Source organism: Astatotilapia calliptera, chromosome 7 (assembly GCF_900246225.1).
Source record: "Astatotilapia calliptera chromosome 7, fAstCal1.2, whole genome shotgun sequence".
Taxonomy (NCBI): domain Eukaryota; kingdom Metazoa; phylum Chordata; class Actinopteri; order Cichliformes; family Cichlidae; genus Astatotilapia; species Astatotilapia calliptera.
In genome coordinates this window covers 16325366-16352810 of record NC_039308.1, presented here as the reverse complement: position 1 = coordinate 16352810, position 27445 = coordinate 16325366, and the positions used below count along the sequence as shown (strand labels likewise).

The 27445-nt window shown below is 41.6% G+C and overlaps 1 protein-coding gene across 5 annotated transcripts in view; it reads right to left on the bottom strand.

Annotated features, from left to right (window-relative positions):
- Window positions 1-22821, bottom strand: part of garnl3 (GTPase activating Rap/RanGAP domain like 3) — an 86636-nt gene extending 63815 nt beyond the window's left edge. For 4 of the 5 annotated variants that reach the window (XM_026173355.1, XM_026173358.1, XM_026173356.1 and 1 more), the window contains exon 1: window positions 22292-22821. In XM_026173355.1, the coding sequence (XP_026029140.1) occupies window positions 22292-22389 (98 nt within the window). In that variant the 5' untranslated portion in view covers window positions 22390-22821. Of the gene's footprint in view, window positions 1-3048; window positions 3882-22291 lie in introns of those variants that run through there. The other variant, XM_026173357.1, reaches the window with a different exon arrangement.
- Window positions 22822-27445: the final 4624 nt, after the last annotated feature.

The window sequence follows — 27445 nt, the reverse complement described above, 5'->3', positions numbered from 1 at the left end:
AACAGAAGAAGCAGAAGAATGAAAAAAAAGGAGATTTGAATGTGGCTTCAATGTTGCCAGTTCTACATCCTGTACAATCCTGTGAGCAGCAGTTCTCTGGGTAAAAATGCCTTATTGACCATAGGAGTCAAAGGAGAATGACCAAACTGCCTTAAGTCGATAACGAACCAATACTAACTCAACCACTGGCTACATCCAAGGTATGCAGAAAAGCATCCCAACATGTCGAATCTTGAAGTAGATGGGCTGCAGAAGGAGAAGATCATACCAGGTGCCACTCCTATCAGCTAAGAACAGGAAACTGAGGTTATGGTTCATGTGGGGTCACCAAAATTGGACAACAGAAGAAAAAAGGAAAAGGAAAAAGGCTGCAGGGCCTGATTAGTATCGAGTTGTGCTGCAACATTCACATGGTAGGATCAGAATCAGTTGTAACCAACAGGAATGCATGGCTCCATTCTGCCTTCTATAGCAAAGGTTGAGGTTGGTGCTGGTGGTGTTATAGTGTGGGGAATAGTTTCTTGGCACACTTTAAACCCCACTCTTATACACCACATCCTATCCGAGTATTGCTGCTAACCATGTCTGTCCCTTTATGACTACAGTGTACAGATCTTCTCGTGGGTGCTTCCTGCAGGATAATGTGCGACGTCACAAAGCTCAAATCATCTCACACTGCCTTCCTGTACATGACAGTCTGTTCACTTTACTCAAACTGCCTCCATAGTCACCAGATCACATTCTAATAGAACGTGTTGGAACAGGAGATCAAATCATGGATGTACAGCCAAGAAATCTGGAGCAACTGTGTGATGCCATCATGTCAGTCATGATCATGTATAAGGAATGTTTCGAGCACATAGAATTAAGGAAGTTTGGTAACTAAAAGGTGTCCAACTAAGGTGTACTGGTAAAGTGTATCCGGTAAGGTAACCAGTGAGTGTATTTATATATTTCATAACAACATTAACTCTGAAATCAATATAGATAGTTAATCTATATACCATCCCCCCACCCCTACTGTCTGTGCCTGTAATGCAGTGTACTAAAAGTGTGTACATGATGAACTTTACATCTGCTTCACATCACCTTGTTTGCATCAGAGCAGCTAGTCCACTTTCAGGCTTGTATGACTGGCTGTAAGCCCATCAAGCTACCTCACTCTCCTGACATGCTGTGTCATTACATGGTTTTGAGATATAGCACAGCTGAAATTATAGTCCCGCATTTGAAGCCACCCATATGTTTAGACATCATAGCTTGAACTCTGCACCACAGCAGTCCAGACAATCACTTTCCAGCAGCATAATGGCTGTTAGCCAAAGCAAAATGACTTTGAAAGCTCAGAGCAAAGAGAAATCGCTTCGAAACGAACAAGGTAAGATGGATATTCATTACTCAAGTGCTGCCCTCAGTAATGCAGTACAGGAGAGGTTGGAAATTGTGGTTTCTGTCACAAGACAATGGACAGCAGCCTTTGAAATGGAGTGAAATGTAGAGTACACCCATCACACGAAACCTCCAACTGCTCCACGAGACTAAACCAGTCATTTTTTCCTATTACATTAAGCACTGTGTGACTCTTTAATCACAACAAAATGGGATTTGTTTATGAGAGAAAAAGATGCCAACAGGAGCAGGAACAATGCCAAACAAAAGACTTTTGGGGCCGACATAAAATATCCATTAGCTGGTACACAATTCAGAAATAATGTTACTTTTGAAGGCTTTCCGACACAGGCTGTCTAACAACACATGAAGAAAAACTATAAATATTAGGAATTACTGCAAAAATATGATGTTATACTACCAACTGGAAGACTATTTTTGGGTAGTATGAGAAATTCCTTAAACTAATTTGTCAATTAAGCATTCACTATCCCAATTATAATTTCTTATTGTGCACTCCAGGATGTGATATAGAAAATTTGCATGTAAATATCAAAGTGAAGTTACTGACAGAGCTGCATAGCACACTACAGTATATGTATGCAAAGTAACTGCTACTCATTAACTTTTCTATAAGGACTTATGAATTATTCCCAATAAAACTAAGTCACAATTTGCAAGAGTGATCACTGAAAGCTAAGATGATGCAGAAATCACACAAAATGGGGCAAAAAAAAAAAAAAAAAAAAATCCAGATCAGCGATGTTAGAAATCATTTTAAGAATGGACATTTCACAGTCATCTTCACACAAACGCTGCAGTATGCTGCTGGCACCTCAGAGTATTTCCTATACACCCAGTCTCTGTGTTCAGCTGTCACTGCAGCCCAAAGCTTTCCCTTTTAAGCTGCTAAAAGAGCCACAGCGGTGGCATTTCCCATCTGTAAAAAAAGAAGAAGAAGAAGAAGAAGAAGCTGGAAATGAGCTTCCACACAGTAAGCAGCCTTGGACTACATCTAAACTCAGCTGCTCAGCTTAAGCCAGATGCCTGCCTTCTGTGTGTCTCACATATGTTATACTGACACAAAGCCAGAATGCCGAATGCACCTCCACACCTTGAACTGAAAAGCAGGTTATGAATAATTCACATTTTTCCATGCACATAGCGCCTGTGATGTCTGTTCTCTCGGGCAAAAATGAAAGAAAATAAATGAACCAATTTGGTTTGCTTCTGTTTGTTTTTAATTTTTTAAAACTAACGACAGTAATTCGTTAATTAAAAGCTGTACGTTGAGAAGCTTTTTACTTCCAGACTGGAGACTTGTGGATTCAGCGGCGCTTTTAGTTAACAGAAGTAAACGAGCAAAGACCGATAAATCATGCACCTCACACGTAAAGTAGCCAGAACTCGACCAAAACCTGTCAGTTAGTGCACAAACAAGTCGCGGATCTAGCAGGTGCCAATGCGCACCGACAAATGGTGACAACGCTGGAAGACACCAGAGCAGGTGTTTCCAGCCTAATTTGCGTTCAGCTGCGTAAAATATGCGAGTGCTGGAGGAGATACGATAGCATGCAATCAACAGATGAGTGAGCGGCATTCACACAGGTATGAGTGGGATTTAGGTTGTTTTTTTGTTTTGTTGTTGTTGTTTTTTACCGCTGATTGAAAGTCAACAGTTTGTTAGAGGATGGATCCACACTGCTCATGTCCCCATGCGATGTTAGTCCAGCGGACAAGGCGACAGCAAACGGCAAACGGACGTCTTCCTCCACTCCTAACCCGCTAAGAGCGCTTGGTCATCACTGCGGCGCAAACTCCGACAACTGCTGACCAAAAAACAAAAAAGCCCCACGACTGGTATTCCAACTGCTTTTTTTTTTTTTTTTTTTTTTGCAGCTCTTCTTTCAGAGCCAAAAAACTGTTCACTGCGTGATAGTGAAGCGGAACGGATCTGCCATAGGAGCTGTGCGTTTACTGTGTGGTCGCCCTCGCTCTCTCCCTCTCTTTCTCTTCCCCCTTCTCTCTCTCTCTTGCACATAGACTCTTCATCAATGGTGCATTTCAAGTGGACACAATTTGTTGCTTGAGGCTCTGCAGCAAAAAGCACCATTCAGAGCGGCTTATTCTTCTCCAGGTTGATGCCGCTGTTACCTCACTGTCAATTATGCCGTGCGCCAAGCTTCTCGGTATCCCGCAAAGTGATGTTCAAGATGCATGACTTCAGGCTGAGGCTCACTTAAGAAAAAAAAAATGTGGAGGGAAATTAAATTTTCGATCTCTTAAGTATCACTCCTGGTACGTAGCAGGAAATGGTCTCCAGTGTAGCTTTAGTCAGCTTAAACATGTAAATTGGAAATGTTTGGCTGCCATTACTTCCTCAAAAGTCACAGGCTCGGAAGTTTTAACTTAAAGATTCATTATTGAAAGAGTTGATGTTACTGCATCTCACTGGTTGTCTATAAATGACGAACAGTTTTGGATTGCCAGGTTGTGAAAAATACCGCTGTTGTTGCCAGTTGTAGTAAAAGATCCTGCCAAGTATTTTTCGACAACCTGGCTACTAAAATGATATTATTAATAATGGATAGAGGCCGATTTATAAAGTATTGGTAAATGAGTGAAAACATTAAAAGAGATTTTTCTCTTTCGCTCTATAAGTCAATCACTAGTGCACAACATGCTCTGGGGGACTCACAGAAATCTGGCCATAGACCAGGTATGGTATACCCCAGTGTAAGTAATGAGGGTCTAACTCCACATTCTTTATTTTGCATGAACAAGCACTGGATTAAATCTTTTTTTTTTTTTTTTTAAATGAATGTGATGCTGTGAAGATTAACTGGTTACAGAACAAAGAAACTGTGTTGTGGCTAGGTGCAAGACCCAGCTGATTTGAGTAAACCAGACCAGTGACATCTCAGTTAGCTACAGCTGGATCCATCAGTTTTTACACTTAACAAAAGTATTGAATTAAGTGTTTGGGAATTATCAACATTTTCTTCTATACAACTCAAATTTCAGACAAAGGAGAATGGACTAGACTTAACAAAAAAACAAGACATTTATTGTGGCTGATAACATACATGAACAAAACAGGGAAACCAAATTAATCGAAGAACAAATCATGAAAAACCTAAACTGGGAAAACTAAATACTGTTAAATACTTGGAAATACCATGGAGACATGAGGGAGTGTAAACGGATGCACCGACAAGGAACTGAGGGAGACAGAGACAAAATATATACACTGAGAGAAAACAAGGAAAGTGGAAATGCATGGGAACACAGCTGGAATGAATAGGCATAAGAGATGGGGAAAGCAAAACTAAACACACTAAACACTGGACGATAGACTGTCAAAATAAAACACAGACTCAGACACCAGGGCCAGAAGGAAGGAACGTACATAGGAACAAGACAGTCTGGGGAGACATAGGGAGGAGACACAAAGAGACATGGAAACATGGAAACAGTTAAGGGAGACGAGACACGGAGGGAGGGAGAGAGGAGAGACATGACGGGTTGGGGAGATCACACATTGATGCACATGACAGACAGGAGAGACATGGAATGAAAAACAAGGAGGGGGACACAAACAGGAACGGGAGATAAAATTCAAAGACACACACACAGGGCGACGTAAACACAGATGACGTGACGGACTCACAAGCGGCACAGGGGTGAGACAAACACACACGAGGAACCTCAGACGAACCATAAACTGGGAATACCAGAAAACTCAAACATAGAAAGAACTAGACTCGAGGCTAAACTATAAAACCTGAACTTAAACCATGATTGTAATACAGAGGGTCACAAAAACACAAAGTCAAACTCAAAAGACCCAGCACCCTGACAGCGATGGTACCAGTGGAACCAACTGCTGTTTATTGATGATTTTGACTGCTGGTCTAAGCAGTAGCAGGATGAATTGTGAAGCAGACGGGGCTGTACTCTCTAATCTGCAAACAATGCATCTACAAATTGTGGAATCCTTTCAGAATAGTCTGTGAAGGTTTTCAGTCATCCAGGTCATTGTAATCTAAGGAGCTTGGAAAGAAAAGTGACTGGACTTGTTTAAGTTTCTTCATTGTGACGGCCAGTGGGCTGGCCTTGTGTTTTTCTTTTTCCTTTTCCTGTTTCTTGCAGGTAGGTGGAACTGACCCAATTATTGATGCAGCACACCTGAGAGGCCAGTCCCAGTGTATATAAAGACACCTTGACTGAACCAGGGTGGCTGGCTTTTGGCTCCCTCTGGCACGTGTTATGTTTATTTGGAAGTTTCAGTTATGGCTGTTATGTCCTTTAACTTGTGTTTAAGTTGCTTTACCTTATTTTCATTAAATGTGTCTTACAGTCTTTAAAAGCCTGTGTGTGGTCTCCCATTTGTTTGTCACTTCCTATGAGTGGGAGTTTTTCCTTCCCACTCTTGATTCTTGGGGTTTTCTCTGTATTATTGTACGCTTTTAGCTTAGTTTATGCTGTTGCATTTGTGGCACTATTTAAATAAAAATATATTCAATGGGTGAACAGAGGAAAATTACAAAAATTGCATCATTATCCTTTTTTAAAGATAACAATAACTTTGGATCTGGTCCTCTATTTTAACAGATGAATGTTGTAATCGGAAACAGGAAGGAAGGAAAATACTTCTCAGGTCAGTACATGGATGGCGCACAAAAAGTAAGCAATAATGACACCAGAAACATGTGAAGATGGATTTTAAATCTTATTTCTGAGCTCTCTCGCGTTTTTCCCTTTAAACACACAGACACAGCGGGTGAAATGTGATCTTTAGTATATATGATACCTTCACAATAGCGCAGCTACAGCCTACACACACACACACACACACACACACACACACACACACACACACAACATGAAAGACTGCAGGAATGCTCGGCTCAGGCTACATGGCACTCAGCTGCTCATCAATTTTTAATCAGCAGAAACCCCCCTCTGTGACATGCCATGCTACAGGAAAACACCTAAAGCTACCAACACACATGGCATTTTGTCTTGTTCGTTCTCTGGATGTGATAACCTTTATAAATAGCTCATGTTGAAATGCAGCTGTAATCTGCCACAGCCTGAAGCTTCAAAAACAAAATAAAAGAAGGAAAAAAAACCCTTTTAAACAAGACTGGAGTTCGTGTATGTAGTTTTCTGAGGTCAGGATTGAGTTACAATGAGCCAACCTGAGATAGCTCAACACCCCTAAGCTCTAATTAGAGCCCAGGGGCCAATAACTCGCACAAAGAGGCAGTCATACAAGTTACATAAACACAGCTCTGTCACACCCTCCCACTGTCACACCATATCGTGCACTGGCGTCCGTGGCCTTTGCATAAAGGGTTTATTCTTTTAACGGATGCTTATGAAGTTATTCTTTAACAAGGGAAGTGAGAACAGGGATAGACTTCCTCTTCGCAGATCAGTCTGCTAATACGGCAGAGGGGGGTGGGGTTGGAGGGTGGGCATCCTGAATGCATAACAAAACGGGCTGAGAAGAAACACTACAGTAAGTGTAATGTAACAACAGCCTGCTTGAGGTGATGAATATAATGCACAGCTTACGTACAAAGTTAAATAATACAGGACATGAATCCACCAAAATATTGCCTTTATTTTAGTTTGTGCAGTTCTAATAAGTTTGACACAGCCTGCACTCTTTTAGGCCGCTTGCTTCTAGTCTTCAGGAAGAGTTCTACTTGAAGGATATTAAAAGCTCTTCTTTGGATCTCAGCTGCCTTTTATTCCATTCTTTGTAAAGGTGACACCACACTGCTTCAATAATGTTGCGATGCAGGCTCTGGGATGGGGCCGATCCATAACTGATAGTGTCCCACTCTATGATGTTCTATTCAGGTATGCTTTTACTTCTTTTGGGATCATTGTTATGCTGAAAAATCAAGGTGTTGCCAATAAGATGCTTTCTAGACAGTATTGCACGTTGGATCAGACAGGAACATACCATCCTGTAGTGTTCATATTTCCATCAGCTTTGCAAGAGCTCCAACACCACTGGCTGAAATGCAGCCCCACACCATGACCGTGGTCTACAGATGGCTGCAGACAATCACTGTTGTACCTTTCTCCTGACTGTCAACTCAATGTTGATGATCAAAAATGTATTTGATTGCCTATTGTCACTGATTTTCAGTCCAGTTCTTGTGTAACTTGGCAAGCCTCAGCCTTTTCTATCTTTTCTACCCTTCTATTGAGACAATTTCTGATGAGGTTTCTATGAATAGTAGATGAATCAACAGGTCATTTACTAAAGTCCCTAAAGACAAAATTTAAAATGGTCAGTGTTAAATGGCTTTGCAGTCAGTTTGAAAGGTTGCCTCCTACCCGCAAGGCAAACTGTCCAATTCATTTGCAACTGGAAATTGATTAGCATAAGCAAAGAAAATTAAACATAATTACTGGACTATTTTTTTTCTAGCTGCAAAGAGTTGCTGCAATATTTAAATTATAGCTGCTTTATGTTGCAGAGCTTCAATTTTTAAAAAAAATCTACTAAGCTTTGTCTTCAGGACTTCAGCAGAAAGTTAAAAATCAATGTTTAGAATTTGTTTTTTAACTCTTGTATGTGTGCAGGACGCGGCAGTAGTGGACTTTCTCAGGCTCTTTGTTCCCCAGACGACTGGAACTTTAAAGATCTGATTGTATATGTAGGCGTAAGCATTACAGTGTGTGGATTTACAGTCCATGTGTCAATGCCAGTAAGGCTGAGGTGCAGAGGTACACTAATTGTTTATTCACTTGCAGGGTGAGCCACGGCAGTTGAAGCACATGAAGCTAGCTACAAGGTGGGGATCAAGAGCTCTTGACTCAATAGTGCGATAATCCCTTTGAGCTCCACCACCCTCTCTCTGGACAGCTGCCACTCAGGCCCTGCAGTCTCACGATCTAAGCCACGGCACTTTTCCCACACATAGGATAAACGAGGCTTGTCTGAAAGTGTATAATATACAGTGATGGCTACATCACATGAAATCCAGTGGGAGTATCTTCTATAAATAAATTGGTATGGATGAAAATGAGCGAAAAATGTAAACACTGCAGACAATAATATGCAAAAGTGGACGACATGCACAGTGGGGTTATTATCTGTCATGTACGCGACATGCAAATGAAAACACCTGCCGTGATGTCACTTCTTTGATGAGCCGCTGCTTGTGGATAATGTGTAACCTGCAAGAGGAACCAGTCATTAAAGATGGCTCCATTTGATAGTGCTGTGTGATACTGCAGAATTTGGAATACATCCGATACCAAGTAAATACAGTACTGCCAATACCAATACACAAGTTGCCTTTGTCAGTTTAAAGTAAGGGAGAGCAGTGTGTCATGATTTATGAGTTGATCATAAATTTGCAAGTCATCAGCACATTTTAATGTCCATCACATCACAGTGATTTATACTTTCCACAATAATTAGAACACGCAACAAAACACACCTTCCAGTTTTTCACCTATTCTAAAAGTGCGTTATTTTTTTTGAAAACCTGGAATGTAAATGTGCCCGTTTTTCAAACACTTTGGATAAGCTTCTATTGTTAGAATATGACTGGCTGTGAAAAAAACAAAAACTAGGCGATACAGGTAAGTAAGTAAGTAAATAAAACTTTATTTATATAGCAACTTTCTAGATAAAAGATCACAAAGTGCTTCACACATGGATAACAAAAAAAACAGACCACAGTTAACAAAATGCAATTCTAAAAAGATGAGTTTTTAGTTGGTTTTTGAAAGAAGCTACTGAGTCCAGAGATCTTATGCTCAGTGGGAGAGAGTTCCACAGGTGACACGTAGACGTTTTTCATAGTGAAAAATGTTTTTTTTTTTCACAAAGTATCAATCCTATCATGCTAGTATCAATCCAGTACCAATGTTAGCATCAATACTATCGATATTTGGATCGTTCTGCCCACCTCTATTCCCTTTCATTATTGCAAGTTTGAGCGATTATAATGATTTCCACACTGGAAGAGGAGCTTGAACTAGCTTGGACTGTGCAGGTTTTTATCAATGGTGTAAATGAACTACTGTAAATGCTTTTCCAAAAGTTGATTCTGTTCATCTGGACGTAGCGTTTTGTGGGAGAAACGTTTCATCACTCATCCAAGATGGCAAAAGATGTACCCTTAGGCCCCCTCCTCGATTCAGAGATGGTCTTTCCCTTTTCACGTAATTGGCCTCCTTGACTCCGCGCTCAAACCAGCTTTCCTCCCTGTCCAAGATGTGCACATCCTCATCCTTGGAAGAGTGTCCACTGGCCTGTAGGTGTAAATAGACTGCAGAGTCCTGGCCTGACGAGGTGGCTCTTCTGTGTCTCGTTGGGTCTCGTTTCAGGGGCTCATAAGTATTTTCATCACTGAGTAGTGACAAAATTTTCTCATGATAGTCTTTCTGTTTTAGCAATATTGTGCACCTAGCCTTGTCTGCCGGAAGGATGATGTTGTTGTCATCACTAAGTGATGTGAGTGCCTTCCTCTCCTTCATGGTGATATTGGATGCTGGGGGCTTTGCATTGCTGAGACAGGCCGAAACTTTCGTCCGCAGTTGCCCTGCTTACACTTCTGCAATATTGTTGTTACGAATTGCTGTTTCTGTGGCTGTGATCAGCTCCACTAGGGGGATTTGTCTCGGTGTGACAGCAAAATTCAACCCTTTAGCAATTGATCAGTGGTCTTTGATCAGTGGGTTTTGGTCAGTGGTTGTTGATCAATGGTCATGAGAATTTGCATAATTAAGATTAAGGAACTGACCTCCCAGTGGGCTGGTTTCAGTAATTATGCAAATGTACTGTTTATAAGATTTGGGGAAACCTGCAGTCAGCTGAGACTGAAGAAGTCACTTGGATGAGTGACGAAACGTTTCTCCCACAAAACGCTACATCCAGATGAACAGAATCAACTTTCTGGAGATTTACTTTCCTGGATGATTGAGAATGCATCAAGATACTGTAAATGCTTGCTACTTATAGTCCAGCTTCACCATCAGGTTTGTGTATTGTGCATATTGCTGCACAACATTTACATTACAGTTACAGTTGCTTAGGTACCTATCAGAGAAGGAAGCATGTCAAAATGCAGTGACTTTAGGACAATGAAAGAGTTGTTCCCTAACTGAGATTATGAGTTCCAGTAGCCCACTATATTTATATTTCCCCTTTCATAAATTTTTCCAATGCTTCACACACACACACACACACACACACACACACACACACACACACACACACACACACACACACACACACACACACACACACACACACACACACGATTTGGATTCAGGCCTTGGCTTCTCTGTTCTTAGTGCATCTCAAATGCCAGCCGGTCACCATGTGGCCTCAGTGAAATGCCACTATGTCAGGCTGTGTCGATTGATGATGGCAGTCATGTTAAATGTAATCAGGTGAATTAACCTTTTGCCTGTGACGCTCAGACCGGTCCTGGACACCTCTGTGCCCTTGGCACTTTAGCTACATGTGCATGTGAATGTCTGCTTTTGTATTTTTTTGTTTAATGCCAAAACTGTGTTTCAGACCAGTTCACTACCAAATAACACTGGCACTAACAACAAGAGCCAAAAGCTTTATTACCCTCAGATTTATGGGAAAATGTATAGAAACACCACTCGAAAAAGAGAGAACATAACTGCTTGACAAAATGCAGAGGGCTGGCCCACAAGAAACATATCGTTATTAAAAAGTGCCATATCCACAGTTAAAAACTTACAATAGAGAAATAATATTAACTATATAAATAAAGTACTACAGAGAAATGAGAATTCCTATGTCTTCAAACATGTAATGTACCCACGCTTACAGTATGACCGTTTCAAGCAACAGGAGTCAATGCAAGAGAGCAAAATATAATAGACTATGCCCAGTATCCAAAGTGACAGATTTAGTGACAGCTGATATTGGAACCCCTTTGATTTCCTAGTTTCTAATCACTGAATCTAATATGTTTCCCTTTGTAACAAAAATATGTCTCTATTACCATAAACACTGTTAGGAATTTGAACCTTGAAATCAAAGAAAAACATCTTATTCTATAATTTCCTTATTGGATATTTGTTGTTGCTTTTAGGCTCATGAGAGGTATGGAGCTCCTGACACACCGTGTAGATGAGTGCACTGCTTGAATGCAGAACAGACATGAGATAAATTCAGCTTTTTTCACGAAAATAAACCCGGTGAAGTTGATGCCTGATATGAAACCCTGGGCGGACTCCTCCTGGTGTCCTCACAGATATCACTGCTTTTTAATGTACACCCTCCTCCTAGTGGAGAGACGTGATATCAAACATGCTGCTCAATGTGAATTTGAACTCATCTTCACATAATGTGAGCAGTTATAAAATCTCACATTGTGAGAGGTGTGTGCCTGTGTGTGACTCTGAATTCTTCAATCCTTCTCTTTTCAGCCTATATCATGCAGCCATATGGTCCCACTGTTTTTACAGGGAGAGTCTGCCCTCTTGTGGTTTTAGCTTTTATCACAGTTGAATGAGAAGGAAAACTGCACAATCACCAAGTATTAGTTCTTGGTGGCACGAATTCTGTGAGATGTAGGAAATATTATTAGCAAGTCCGCAGATATTGCAGCTGCACATTACTGCTGTGTTACTACATCCCAAAGGAGTTGTGATAGACTCGAATCGGAGACAGAAGCCACTGAAGTCCACTTAACTCTTTGTCATGTTCATAAGAGCCATTTCAGACAACTTACATCATCATACTGCAGGCAACCTTTGGAAGATGCGCACGGTCAGCTGCAATATTCAAATAAGCTTTGGCCTTTAAAGTAAACTGAGTGGGAACAGCAACTGTTTACACAAGCCAGGTTGGGTCCATGAATTCATGCTGTTGAAGCCAAATTTTCTGAGCCTACCATCTTCAGCCTCAGCAGAAACTGAGTTTGATCTGACTGTCTGTTTGCTGTGTCTTAGAGAGCCTGTGTCCACTGTAGTTTCACATTTCTGTTTTTGGTTGACAACAATGGAGCCCAACATCATTTTCTTCTGTTCATGTGAGGTGTTTTGCATTCTGACATAATCTGTGGTTTCACAGCTGTTGTGTCCGATTCACACATTATTCTCTGAACCATGCACAACTACTGCTCGTTTGCAACATGAGGATTAAACTCCAGAAACGGTCTTGCTTGGAGATCAGCAGTTTCAAGAACACTAAAGCCACGATCAAAGTCACTGAGTTTACATTTTGTCCCCACCCTGATGTTTGTCTTTCTGAGAATACATGACTTCTGACTTTAATCTTGAACTTTTTAATCAGAATATAGCATCTAGTCAATTAAACTCGTAGGATTTGTGGATTAGTTTCAGCTGCTTTGGTGTTAATGAAATTAACAACAGGTGCAATAGAGCAGCAACAATGAGACAACAAATTGTGCTGAAAGCACAGGTAGAGGTGGAGGCCACTGACATTTTTTTCCTCCTCATCTTTTCTGACTGTTTTGTCACTAGTTTTTCATTTGACTAGGGTCAGTATCATTACTGGTAGCGATACCTGGATCCTACAGAGGTTGCAGGAAGTAGTCCAACACCTCCAGGATGGCACATCAATATGCACCATTGCCAGAAGGTTTGCTGTGTCCCCCGACACAGTCTAGAAAACATGGAGGAGATTCTAGGAAGCAGACAGACAGGGCTGTAGAAGTTCCAAACCCATCAGCAGACTGGTATCTACTCCTTTGTGCAAGGATGAACAGCGTGAGCTCAGCCAGACCTACAAAGTGACCTCCAGCATTACACTGGTGTGAATGTCTCTGACCAAACAATCAGAAACTTCATGAGTGTGGCCTGAGGGCATTCGCCATAGAATACCAGAATTGGCAGGTGGCAGCCTGAGCTTTTCACAGATGAGAGCAGGTTTGCCCCGATGCTACCTGTAACACCATTCAGCACGGCTGGTTTGGTGGCTGGTCAGTGATGGTGTAGGGAGGCATATCCATGGAGGGACACACAGCATGTCCTGATGTTGTCAGGAAACTACTGAGCACCATTTTTCATACCATTAATTTTCATTTTTATTAAATGGCATCATTTCATTTGTAACGCATTACCCAGTCCCCAATAGTGTAGATATCCAGCATGTTTTGTAGATTGAGATCTGATATGTTTTCAAAGTGTTCCTTTCATTTTTTTTTTTAGCATTGCACATTTGCATGTACTTGATTTCATAGTTTAGTGAGGCTGCAACGACTCATCACAGTAATCGATGACGCCTGCGTATAAACATTTGTACTCAGTTTCTTGTTATCAGAATTAACTATATTAACTTGAGTCTCTTAACTTTCCAACTAATGCAAACATCACACCAAAGGTCATTTTAAAAAATGTGGTTACCAAAAAAGTATGAAAGCCTAATTTTCTTATTTTTCAACAGGTTATCTCAATTTAAAAGCATTAAACAGTCCCACTTACTTTAACCTCCTCTTGCCTTGGGCCATATCATTGCTGTCTCAACTTCCTCAAAGGGTGTTCCCACACTAAAATGCAACAGTATATCACTTCCGTTCCTCATTTGAAAAAGAAAACCGGTTATGACACATGAGGTGCTAAAGCCTAAAATTTCTCAGAGGGGGTCTTAAAGACTCTGTGTCGGACATCTCGGCAACAATAGTGATGCACTGTTGGGAAAATGCATCTGTGAGTATGCACCTGTGTTTGTGTAAACCAACATGCATGCTTTCTTTATCCAAAACAACACAGGAGAAATAGCATCATGCAATGCAATCTGTACGCAACTGCAGTATGAGACCTATAGTGGGGTGGAGTGGGGGGTTTGCGACAACTCCTTTGAGCAGTTTTCTGAAATACAAGCTCAAATTTAAACGAGTTTATTTCAGCTTTGCCTTCACAACCTCTGCATGCCCTTATTTTTCTACAAGTGCATTTAAACTGCACTTCCAACTCCTTCTTTCTTACATGTCTTGTTCTGTTGCTCACCCGCTAACCAAGAAGTGGTTTTGGCTGGCCTCCTAAAAAACCGCAGGGTAAAAATGTCCAACAGTAACCCTTCACACGCTCCATTTCTCACACCATCTCTCCTGGATAACTTTTTAAGGATGACCACGATACAGCTGGTGGGTGAGAAACAGCATATGTTGTATACTCACAGCTTTTCTATATGTGCAGACTTCCTTTCAACTTTCAAACATTTACTTTCACTTTGAAAGTGACCTTGCTATAAAGGCAGTTTGTAATACTTTGCGAAAAAAATAAAACGCTCCCCAGATTATGAGTCTTGTGTGCATGTGGCTTGCGGCTGAGCTTGAGGTGGCCACATCTCAACCAATACCCGGCTTTAAGTACAACTCGCTCTATGCTTGGTCTTATTCCGGCCAACTATAATGGGAAATGTTTTCCACTCCAAGCTTTCCTGGAGCAGTGCACAGTGCATTTTAATGTGTAGGTATGTGTCTAAAAAACCCTAAATGGAAGCAGATGTTTTAGTCAAAAGAATAAAAGTTTACATGGGGTTGTAATCAAGTGAGGGACTTTTCTTTCGTTTTCAGCTTCTTTTTTTTTCTTCTTCGTAGTAATTTGAGTCTATTTTACTGTCAAAATGAGCCTGGTGCGCTGCATCGTGCGCATGGCTGAACTGAGCTGGCTTGTGCTGAGCTATGCAGCCACATATGGGAGCGATTACAGTCCAGTGTTTATCAGACCTTGCTGAGAGACCGACTGTGTGGCTGAGCAGAGCAGAACCAGCCGTGTGCACATGATTTCAGTTCCCAGCCTACAACCTTGTAGGGGAAATCAGACAAGTAATACAATACAGCAAAACAGCGTGCGATTGGCACTCCTGGGAGCAGAAACTGAAATAACTGGTTAGTTTACCAGTTGGATAATTCATTTATAGGAAATGTATGCACGGTCATTTCCATACTATAGTTAAAAAACAGGGAAGGTGCCAAAATTCAAAGCCTCAAAGTGTGTTGACAGATCTGCTGCATATGTGAAAACAGTTGTAAAAAGCTGCTCGTGTCTCCAGAGGGAGCTGTGTGAACTTGGAAATGTAATATAAAAAAAACAACAAAAACAAATCAAGGGATGTGGATTCACCCATGAGTGAAAGCAACTGTAAAATTGTTTTAGAAAAAAAAGTACGTATATATAATTTTACATGTCAAAACACGTCTTATTGTCATGCAAGTATTTCCAATTGTTTGGAGCCATGCCTGATTTCTTTATATTTTGCAGGAAAATGGGAAAAAGGTACACTGACTTATTGAAACATATGCAAGAATTTATGGGAATGCAGTATATAAAGGCCAAAACAGAGTCTGTACATCATGCTGATAACGATTTCAACCAAAAGTCATTTTTACTCAATTTTGTGTGTAATTTGACACATCTCAGGCTTTTCTTTCTGTTTCCTTTACTTAAAAATGGCTTCTAGACGGCTAAGCATATGTCAAAGTATTTTGTGATGAAGCTACAGTGAACAATAGATTGATCAACTGAAAGCCCAGACACATCTCTCAGACACCTGTCAAACACTGTTATCAGTGGTGCTTCTTGTAGATTCAACTGCAGAAATGGGAAAAATTGTGTGTTTTTGTGACAGACGTCTGCTAACAAAGTGCTTAAAGATATGACTTAAAACTGGTTCTTTGCCTAGTTGTCAAAAAGCACAACATAGTCCATCCCCTGGATTTTTATACTCATTCATCAGTCAGTGTTACGTGATTTAAAAAGAAAACAAACATTTCCCTGAAGATAAACAGTTCCAAGAAGTCGACTGACAATGCATGAAAAAACAACCAATGTCTAAAGAAAAACTTTGAGAGACTGAGATAAAGACTGGAAAACTATTGCTTAAGACCTCTTTAAAAATGACAAGAAAATCTCCTTGGAAGCAAAGTATGAAGAAATTAAGGGTGGCTCAACACTTTTGCACAATACTGTAGAGTGTAAATATGAAACCTTTGCATATGGGTAAGAAGGAAGTATGTTTAGCTGAACTCTAAGATACACTCCCTATCTGTTAGTAAATGTATCTGCAGCAGTTAATTTGCATTGGGAGTAATGTTTTGATGAACCTGAAGAACGTATGAAATAAGAACCTTTATTGCACTCTTGTAAACTGGCTGTAAATGTAAAATTTCAACCATATTAAGATAACAACTTGAAATGATCACACTGGATTCCTTTCGCATTTTAAATACGTCTCTTATTAAATTTGTCAACATTAGTTTCCTCCATTAACCACAAACACCTTAGGTTAAACAGGATTTTGGATATTTTCTTTAGCTGCTAGCTTTCTGGACATGTGATGAAAATAGAGGAAAGGAGCCAATGACAGAGGAGGTGTCTGATCAAATGGTCAACAAAATGACTTTGACCCACAGATTAAGAAACCACAGGCTACTTACTGTTTAAAACCACAATCAACATTGCTTTGTTTTAAAAATCTGTGACAATAAAGGCCCATTAAACCGCGAAAGGTTAAGAGACTGAACCTAAACAAACCATAAACATGGCTCTGTCACATGACTCTGACAGATAGATCGGGTGAATGATAATATCGGTGTATTAAAGGTTTATGTCAGAATTAAATGCTCTTCTTTATTTATTTTAGAAAACTGAACATAGTGGTTTCCCAGGGACCTGGGAGCAAGCTGGGGAGTGGGACATCTGGGCATCTCTGCATAGAGACGCGCCCTGGACCTCAAACTGAGAACAAGGAGACCATATTTAAAATGTTGTTGTGAGTCATTAAAAACAAAATCATCGGCTTTAGTTGTTTGATTTGCAGGACATAAACAATCCTAGTTACAGTTAACCTTTAATGCATTAAATTCCAACTGTCTACACCGCTCCTGCGCTCATCTTTCAATGCAAACACATACTGTGCCGAACAAGGTTTACATCTGTGCGAGAGAACGTCCACAGTATGCAAAGCAGAGGAGTACCTTAAGTCAGCAAAAATGTCAAATGGTCCACCCAACCAGCCTCCCCCTCCTCCTGCTGGGTGCGTTATGACAGACTGTAAAGCAGGGGGAGACCCCAGTAAGCCAGCCTATCACAACCACTTTCAGTCTGCATGAGAGTGCATCAGCATTGCCTCTGCACATAAACAGAAGGTTGGTGTATTGAAAGGTCTAAAAACAACCTACAGGAAAGCATCTAACATTTGAAGTGTATGTTCTTCATTCGCATTGAGCTTTGAAGCCTACTATAAAAAGTTCACCAGGAAACCACAAAAGGACAAACCCAAATATATGTTTCCTTCTTTTTTTTCTTCTTAAAGATACATATGCTCACCACTCCCACTCCAGTTCAGTTACGAAGCGCACGGAGAGCAGCGGATTTCGGCTTCTCCTAGATTCGGTCTTTAGGCAATGTGATGCGCAGCAAGCTACGGCAACCCCCCACCCCCACTCCACACACACACACACACACACACACACACACACACACACACACACACACACACACACACACACACACACACACACACACAAAACACTGTGCGTTTGGCAACAGGCAAGGTTAATGACGACACTGACAGCACTTCAAAGCGTGTGTGCTCGAATAACCACTCAAGTGAGAAGTTCAAGGCAAGTGAGGATGAAAGGGCGTGCGACTAACATTGTGTAAGAGTTTCACAGCTCACAGGCCACCACAGAGATCTACTGTATTTGCACAGGTGAAGTTGGTACTGCACTGTTAGTCTAATGAGTGAATAGAGGCATACACAGGCAGATAAGCCAACAGAAAAGTGATTGATGAACAGCACAAAACAACTAACCCATGCTGTGAAAACCTAATCTTCCCCTGCCTATAATGCAAACAGACTTCTTATCTTGAACTGGTCTGTGTTACAAAATTAAACCATAGTAATCTATTTTTTTTACTCACATGTTGTTCTCTGTTGGTCTCTGTTAGTCTCCCTTGCAGTAACATGCTGCTACCATTTAAATAAACTATAGCTTCTTGATGAGGGATTGATAAGTGAAACCCCCCCCAAAAAATTCTACACAGCGAAGTTTCCCCTGAATTTTTGATTCAGGCTTCATCAGGGGACGTCTTCTTCCCTGTGGCCTCTTTGTTTTTCATCTTTGTGCTTACTACTAGCAATGAGTGCTCACATAGTTCTCTTTGTCTCTCTTGCACTATTTCCTGAAGTTGCGATTGTTCTGCCAGTTCGTGGTCAGAGTCGAGCCAGCTCTTTCTTGGCTCCTTGAAGTGACACCTAGCCTAATCTCGCTGAGGCACAATTAGCCAATGCTGGTGGGGAGTGCTCTGAGACAAACCAGAGCCAAGAGTTTAGTGACAGGCGGACTTGACAAACAGACGTGTTGCGATTGTTTTGGAAAACAATGGAAAACGACTGTAATTAGGTAAGGATTTGTTATTCCTGGAGGATATCCAGACTCTCCCTCTGTCAGGCTCAAAGCTCCAGGGCAAAGACAATGCTTTCTATGTACTTGCTTTGAGTGTATGCACAAGCATAATTAACCTCATATTTCTTAAAACATACTCCAGAGATTAGCAGAGCATTTCTAGAACACTGCCAGTCTCAGGCTGGATCCAAACAGATTCAGCAGAACTGGAGATAGTCTTTGTTTCCCTTCTTTTTTTCAGAGAAGCACCCTTTCTGTGAAAACCTGGTACCCGTGTTGTCCGGGAGTCTATGCCAGCTAACACTGGATGAACAGGGCACACCTTAAACAGCCCACCAGTCTATCACTGGGCTTCACGTCCACAGTTTGCACATATGTCCAAGTTAGTTTAACCAGTTCGACTAACTAGCAACGCCCCAACCAGTCACAGGAGATTGCCCAGACCTTCATGATGACACATGACAGTGCTAAGAACTGCAAAGGTACAAGACCCAATGATGCTTTTAAAATCTTCCTTCGTAAATATTGACTGGCAGGAAGTCCTCGAGGCTACAGCTTCAAAATTCCTCCAAAGGCTATAAGTCAGCAGACTTGGGTTCCCAAATTAGTTACTGTACATTTCATTGCTGAACTGGAGAATTGAGAGCATTATGCTTATAGCCAATGTAGGCTTGAGCCACAAGGCACAGAGGTCCATGATAGGCTATGGAGCCTAGATAGACCAGAGTGTAAAATTGGCTGACTTCCCCTTCAGAGTCCAGACACCTTCAGACATGTGCACAACTGTACTTGATGCACAGAAATACACACACCAGCTGAACCACCTGCATCCCTCACCGAATAAATCGAGAGCAGCAGAGGAAAATGGCCCTGTAATTGGTTTCAGTGGTCCATCTAAGTATTGCAGCTACATGCTGTCAGTGAGAATATCCGCCAACTGGTGTTCCGCTGACTTTGTTAGATAAGGCTTAGTCATGATGAAGCAGTGTCCAGATCACAGTTGGAAATATTAATGGGATGTGGCATGTTTATACCAGAGTGTATTAACTCCAGCAGCTTAGCACCGATCACGACAGCTTTACACCGTTAACTGAGCTTTTGGACTTGTTGTGAAATGACGACACGATTGACTGACCATTTGTAGCAGAACATCGTGGGGACTTTCATGCTTTCAGACATTTGATAAATGTCACATTGAAATTTGGGAAATTACGATCTTCATCTTTCATCGCTTTTTTTTCTCCCGCTTTTCAGATTTATGGGCCAAGCAACGAATGAATCAACTGAGAAAATAATAACAAGATCAAATGATCACAACAGAATCATTAGCTGGTGCCCTAAGGAACTCCTTTCAAATCCTGCAAGATGTTTCCCACTGTCTGCAGCACGAAGGAGAAAATGTCTAGATAATGCTGCTTCATAATAGAGTTTGCTAACATACATATAGAACAACATATAGAACAACTCAGCCAGTTTGTGTGAGAGAGCGCAAGCCCGATCCTGCCTGTGACAGCATGTTTCTAATGTACAGCATGTGTGCTTAAGAAGTGGTCACAATGTGTCACATCTGTACGGTCAGATGTGACACTCTGCACTGCCTCTCTGCAGTGCAATGAATTATACACAGACTTCTCAGCAGAAGCCTCTCACTTGAGTGTCTTCCATATCCACCCCTCCACCTCTCAGTACAGCAGAGAATCTATTTCCCCACGCAGTCCCACTTTAGGCCTGCCTCTGATTGATTGTCTGTTAAACTGCTAGTGTCTGAGAGACAGAGTGCCAGGAAGCTTTACAGTGTGACTCTGGGTCCAGCGCAGAACAGCATAGAAATGGAAGAAACTCATTCACTGCACGAGATAGGTCTGGCTCATTAGAAGGGATGTGTAATTTGAATGTAAGTGGACACAAAACTAGCCAAATTTCAACCCACATATGCACGCTGTGTGCAAAACATGGCTCTGTTGCCATAAGTCAGACGTGCAGTCAGATATTTAGCCATCTCCCTGACAGAAGTCTCACCATCAATAGACACACTGGGACAAAGTTATAAGCCATAAGAGCAATGAAGCGAGATCTGTGAGTAATCTTGCACTTGTGTACACCTCCACAGCTCGTCTGAAATGGCAGGAAATCGGAGTGAAGGTAGGAGTAGTCAAGATGATATGACCACAGTGATAAAACATGATTCCTAACAATTCATCATTAATATGGAAATCAATCATAGGAATCCCTTTTTAAATATGTATATTTATTTGCATTTCCAAGCCTCACATTGTGGTAGATAATGGAAAATCAAACACAGATCAAACGGGGGATTCATTAAATGTTAATATCAGTCTGTGCTCAGTCTCTAGGAAAACGAACAGACGAGTTTTTAATGAACAAAAATGTGACTTGGCTCAATATTGCACAGACACAGCACTGTGACTGAGTACCTGCAGGATATACTGCCACACTATTGGACCTAAAAGCTCAGAATTGTGAGCCTTCCATTTATATATAAATATGCGTTTTGCTTTATACACCAAACAATTAACAGAGAAAGTTACCTTAGTTAAAACGACCACCTAACAGATCTGCTGTCACAAGTTCTCAACAAACACTCCCTGGCATGGAAGTATAGTCAACAAAAAAGCGATTATGTAAAGAGGAAGGAACTGGTGTGACATCAGTAAAGTGAGTCTTTTAAGTAAAACTGCAGCTTAGTTGCCCTGACCAAGGTACCCAAACCATTTGATGAATGATGTTGCAGCAGATAAACCACAGTAGGAGGTTGCCACAGGAAGCCACATGTTCAAGCACCAGCGGGAGGTTAAACCCAGCTGTACCACACAGCCAAGTCATATTAGCTCCGCAGCCTGTGGTCTATTTGTCACCAAGGCCCTCCCCGCCTTCACCTGTTTGGATGTCTGAACTCACAGGTGCCTCCTGGCATAACACTACCGCATGTGATCAAATACCTGCTACGTGGATTTGTTTGTATTCTACAATGCATGTTGGTGGGCTGCACGATCAGCACCTGAATCGGGCTCTAAAATCACCAAAGACCGCGTCCTGCAGCTGGGCAGCTCTGTCAATAATGCAGAGTCAGGCGCAGACAAAAAGAGCCCGTGCGTAACGCATCCTTCCACGGTCCGATAAGAAACGTGAACGCACGGTGCTGAGATGGAAACGATATGATGGCCCCCAAAATGCATCTTTTCATTTGAAACAGAGGTTAAAACCTGTCATGTTTATGAATGTACGGTCTTTTTGGATCAACAATGCTTGTTTTTCCTTTCTCGGGGAATCCCTCTGCTCATCAATTCGCGCGCACACGCCAGATCCCGGTTAAATCCCCGATCCACAAGGTGAAACATAGATCAGAAACTAAGTGCTAGCTCTTGTCACGAGAGTGCAGCTCCAGTGGGATACTCTGGCCATTTCTTTTTGATCGCCCTCATGTCCCAGACAGAAATAAAATCGCCCACCGTTAAGAAAAAATAGAAAAGAGGACCTACCTGGAAATCTCGAAGCTGCAACCCTTCCGAAGGAGCAAGGCTCTTTTCCGCATGATGCCTTTGTCTTTCCCAAGATACACATTTTTTTCTGAATTCATGGGTGCTGGGCAAACAGGTAGACTCGGGGAAACCGCGGCGCTTAAGAGAAAAAAAAAGAAAATGTCCAATATCGAGCAATGGACTGCGAGAGGCGGAAGAGAGAGAGAGAGAGCGAGGGGGGAAAGGGAAAAACGGGGTAGAAAAAAGGCTCTGTTGACGCTCAGTTCACCTCAGTGGAGCAAGGAAAGTGGGCTTGCAGACTTTCCTCTCCTCAGGCTAGACAAAAGACTGCCTGCTGAACGCTTTCAGAGATGCATGTTGCCGGGGCTGGTTTCACTTCATGCGCGCTTATTGGAGCAGGCTGTAGCGGGGCTGCTGCAGTCGTCACCCTGAGCGGACTGCGCTGAGGAGTCTCCGTCGCTCCAGAGATCCCGATCCTGTTATCCACTAATGTGGAGCTCACAGCGCTCCTTCAGCTTCAGCCCAGCACTGAGTGGCTGCTCGTCAGTGACCTCATAAAACCCGACGGAGAGAGCGAGAAAGAGGGAGAGAGAGTAAAGAGTGAGCGAGAATTGAGTCAAATGAAGTTATTTGCGCGTGAGAAAGGAAGATAAATTGATGAAGTGAGAGTTGAACCGCGAACGTGATTTATACTCGTGTTGTATCTTAGTAAAGGAAAACTGAGAGCACTCTCCACCAAACATGTAGGAGACTGATGTGCTGAGTTTTGGACTGGCTCAGTAACACATGTTCGTGAATTTACTGCACAAGGGCATAAACATTTGATGGTTGCCAGCAGCACAGATTTGTTTTTGTTTTGTTTTTTCAAACATGTGCAGACAAAGGTTTTATCTGCTGGTTTGATTTTCTTCTTTTTAATAGTTTTTTTGTTTTTCACTAATAAGTTTTATAAATAAAAATGTCTTCAATGGCTTAAACTCATTGATGGGTTTAAGGGTGGGCAACTTGAGTTTTGCTGTTAAGATGCATCTGTGGGAGATGTACATGATGTGCCTGATTTTGTACATGATTCCTAACAAACATAAGCATAAGAAACAAATGTGTTAAACTTGGAGTAAGAGCGCTAATATGTTCTGGTCTGTAGCAGCTATAGGTTGACTGAAGAACAGCAGTCACTTCAAGAATGAACATTTGTTCTTAGTGAGAGTGAGGGCACTTTCACATAGAACCTGCATGTTCTATGTGAAATTGTGGACATTTCACTCAACCTAACTATTGAGGGCACACAGGAGTTATTTGGAAGTTTATTGTCTTGTGCATATGTGGTAGATGCTAGCAGCTCTGACAACAAGACACTATTTAATACCCTGAGAATGACAGCAGACTGGTCCCGCTGTGCTTTTGTTTCTGCTGTTGTCTAAGTTAGACTTGCGATAAAGCAGTCATAAAAAAAAATCAGTCAAAACAATACTAATGCATCTGTTTTGTTGAAAAGAGCAGTGCCGTTTGTGAAAGAAACGATCACAGAATCTGAAACTAAAAGTTAGAATATGAATGTATGATTTAATACCTAGGTATTAAAACATACCCCTGATCATTTTAATACATGCTGTCACATGCATCTGTCCAATCATCCATCCCGACACTAATTGGGTTCCAGGTCGCCCTGACAACAGTCAATGCTGGGACATCCTTCTCCCTGGCCACCTCCAGCAGCTCTTCTAAAGCAACACCAAGGCAGAACCAAGCCAAGCAAAGCAGAGTAATCTATCCAACATGTCCCAAAGGCTCCTCCTGGTAGAACATGCCTGGGACACCTCTCCTAGGTGGCACCCATCCAATAAAATGCCCAAACCACCTCCTCTGGCTTCTTTCAGTGTGGAGGAGTAGAGGCTGTCCTCAGAGCTCCTCCCTAATGACCGAGCTCCTTACCCCATCTGTAAGGCTGCGGCAACTGGACTTACAATTGTATTACTTTTCTCATATTTGCCAGTGTTAGTAATATACTTTGCTTTTCACTTTTATTACTTATCCTTACTGATGTTGCTATTACTGTATTTTGCATTATCCTGTAATTGCGACCACAGCTGCTGATGAGCAAACAAGATTAAGTAAACATTACACACACTTACAGTTTTTCTCAAATGCTAAAACACATGTCACAAACGTTACCACCAGGTCCCCCAATGTCCAAACACAACACCCTTCTCTAAAGCTACATAAACACAACCACACCTTCCCACTGCAAAACTCAAACTCCCACACCAAGAGAGCAGCTCGAAGTTGTCAAAACTGTAAACACCATACACAGCATTACACACTACAGCAAAACAATTGAAAACACAATGCTCAATTTGTGAGAAGGTTCTTTGGTTCATAACTGCCAACGCATATTTTTATAAACTGTACAGTAACGGATCGTCATAGAACCCTGCAGAGGATTAGGCATTTAGATTTGTGAGTTTCACATGAAGACTATAAATCTATAAAAACATCCTGCATGTACATACACTACTGTAACACAACTCAATGCAAAAACAGAATCTATCGCACACAACAGTACTCTCGGAAACATGATCAGGGTGTGAAGTCTTTTTATTGTCTACACGGTCTTTTTACAGTATTACACACAGTCACTGTGCGGCATCATGTCGCCGAGCTGCATTGGGCCACATCACCTCATCCACATCACAGGCTATATTGTCCCTTGCTAGGCACCGCGGGAAAAATGCCCTGGAATGGCGAATCCATCCCTGGAAGGCCTCCACTGGGATGTCAGCACAGGCCAGCTCCATTGCCCGTACGAGGTTCTCTCTTGTGTATGGCTGTCTGTCATACACCTTCCATCTCCATGATGAGAAGAACTCCTCTATAGGGTTCAGGAAAGGGGAGTAGGGTGGCAGACAGACGTTTAAAAAGTGGTCACTGTTGGTGGTGAACCACTCTCTGATTTGGTGTGTTTTGTGGAAGCGGACGTTGTCCCAAATGATCACATACATGTGATGTGCTAGCCTAGGATGGTGTTGTTGACGGTCCAGGAGGATGTCTTTTAGCTCCTCTAGGAAGGTGAGGAGACGTTGGGTGTTGTAAGACCCAAGGACAGCATGCTGGTGGACAAGCCCCTCCGTACCCATAGCTGCACAAAGAGTAATATTACCCCCCCGTTGGCCAGGAACCTCAGTGATGGCTCTTTGGCCAATGATGTTACGGCCTCTTCGCCTTCGTTTCTGGAGGTTGAAGCCAGCCTCATCCAGGAAGAGGTACTCATGGAGTCTGGCCATCGCGTCCAACTGCATTATCCTCTGTGAACATGGAAAAGCGTACAGGTGTTCAGAACGGTCAATCAGGTAGCACAGTATTGTCCAGAAGTAATGTAGGCCACTAAGCAACACAGTATCTCCACTAACTGTACTGTGGACATGGATGTATACGTACTTGCACATACTCGTAACGTTGTTCTATGTGTCGCGCAGAGTTGCGCTCAAAGGGAACCCTGTAGACCTGTTTCATCCTCATCTGTTGGCGCCGGAGAACTCGGTCTATTGTGGACACGCTGACAGCATCAATGTTCTCAAAGTTTACATTATCTGCAATGACTTTGTCTCTGATCTCTCGGAGTCTAATGCAGTTGTTCTCACGGACCATATCTGCAATGAGGGTTTCTTGTGCCGCTGTGAATATGGCAACCCTCCCACCTCTATGTGGCATTCCTTCAGCTCTAAAGAAAGAAACATGTGTTGTCAATTGACTGATTTATATGTAAAACTACATGTAAAGTAACAGACCACTTTCACAGGCCTGTAAAACTGTAGTGTGACAAAGCTATAGCGTACTATACCTGTTGTGTTGTCCAAATGCCTTGATAATGGTGGCCACGGTGAACCTACTCAGGTTTGGATGTACTCTTCGTCCCGCTTCAGCCATTGTCATGCCATGGACAATGACATGATCAATTACTGTTGCTCGCATATCATCTGTTATGATGGTGCGAGGTTGTCTTCTTCTCCCACCTGGACCTTCTCCCCTCTCTTGTTGGCCTCCTTCTCTTCCTCCTCTACTCCAAACTCCTCTTCTTTTTAGGCCTCCACCTCTTCCTCCTCTGATCTCAACCCCTCTTCCTCTTTGGCCTGCAGCTCTTCTCCTTCCGCACGCTCAAATGCCTTCATCCATTGTGATTGTTTGGCATCTTCACCAAACTATGCTTTTATAGGTGGGGTCACATCATTAGCAACAGGTGTCTTCAATTTTGAGTCGTTGTGTGTAGTGACTGACGCCAGGTGTGTTCCCTGTGTTCAAAGATTGGTGACTGTGGCAAGCATTTTGCATCACATGGGCTTTCATTTGAGAATATGAGCAGAGTTGTTTTGCAACATGTGTTTTAGCAAGGAAAAATGTGTTTAGACTACTGGTCATTTGGGTTACAGGATTGGCTTTTGTGTTTTAACATCTGAGAAAAACTGTAATCTTGTGCTTTAGATTATTGTTCCTGTCTAACGATCACATTTTATCAACTTCTTTGGCACATTTTTAGAAGCATTTTAAAATTCACAGAACTGAAGCTGTATTTAAGAAAAGAAAAAAACTTTGTGTATCGAAGCCCAGCCCTGTAGATAACATGGAAAAGGCTACAAAGGTAATTCATCCAAAAGCTTTCTGGTTGTATTCTTTTCTTTGGTCCAGTTCTTTCATGAAGGTTCAAGTTGTCAAAACAATAAGTGGAAATTGTCACAAATTGAGCTTTTTTAAAAAAAAAAAATGTCCACACATTAACAAAAATATATTTTCATTATATTTAATTATAAGAGCTAACACATGGAGTCTGTTCATACAATCCCCTGAGGCTTGTGCCTGTATCTCGGTTAAATGATTTACAAATCCTTCGCTTCTGGTTATGTTTACATTTCATTTGCCTCATTTACACTACAATGTATGACAGAAATACAAAAGGGGGACTTTTGTAAGACATGTAAATCTTGTAGATTTAAAAACGAAGTATAAATATTAACTGTTATGTTTTTGATTTTTTAAAATACGAGTGTACAAAAATTTCAAGGTTTGAAGAAAGAAAGTGAGCTTATTTAACTAAAGCTTGTTCTTTATCCAGTGGTAGAATTTGTTTTTTTGTTTGTTTGTTTTTTTCATTTTTCCTTGTAT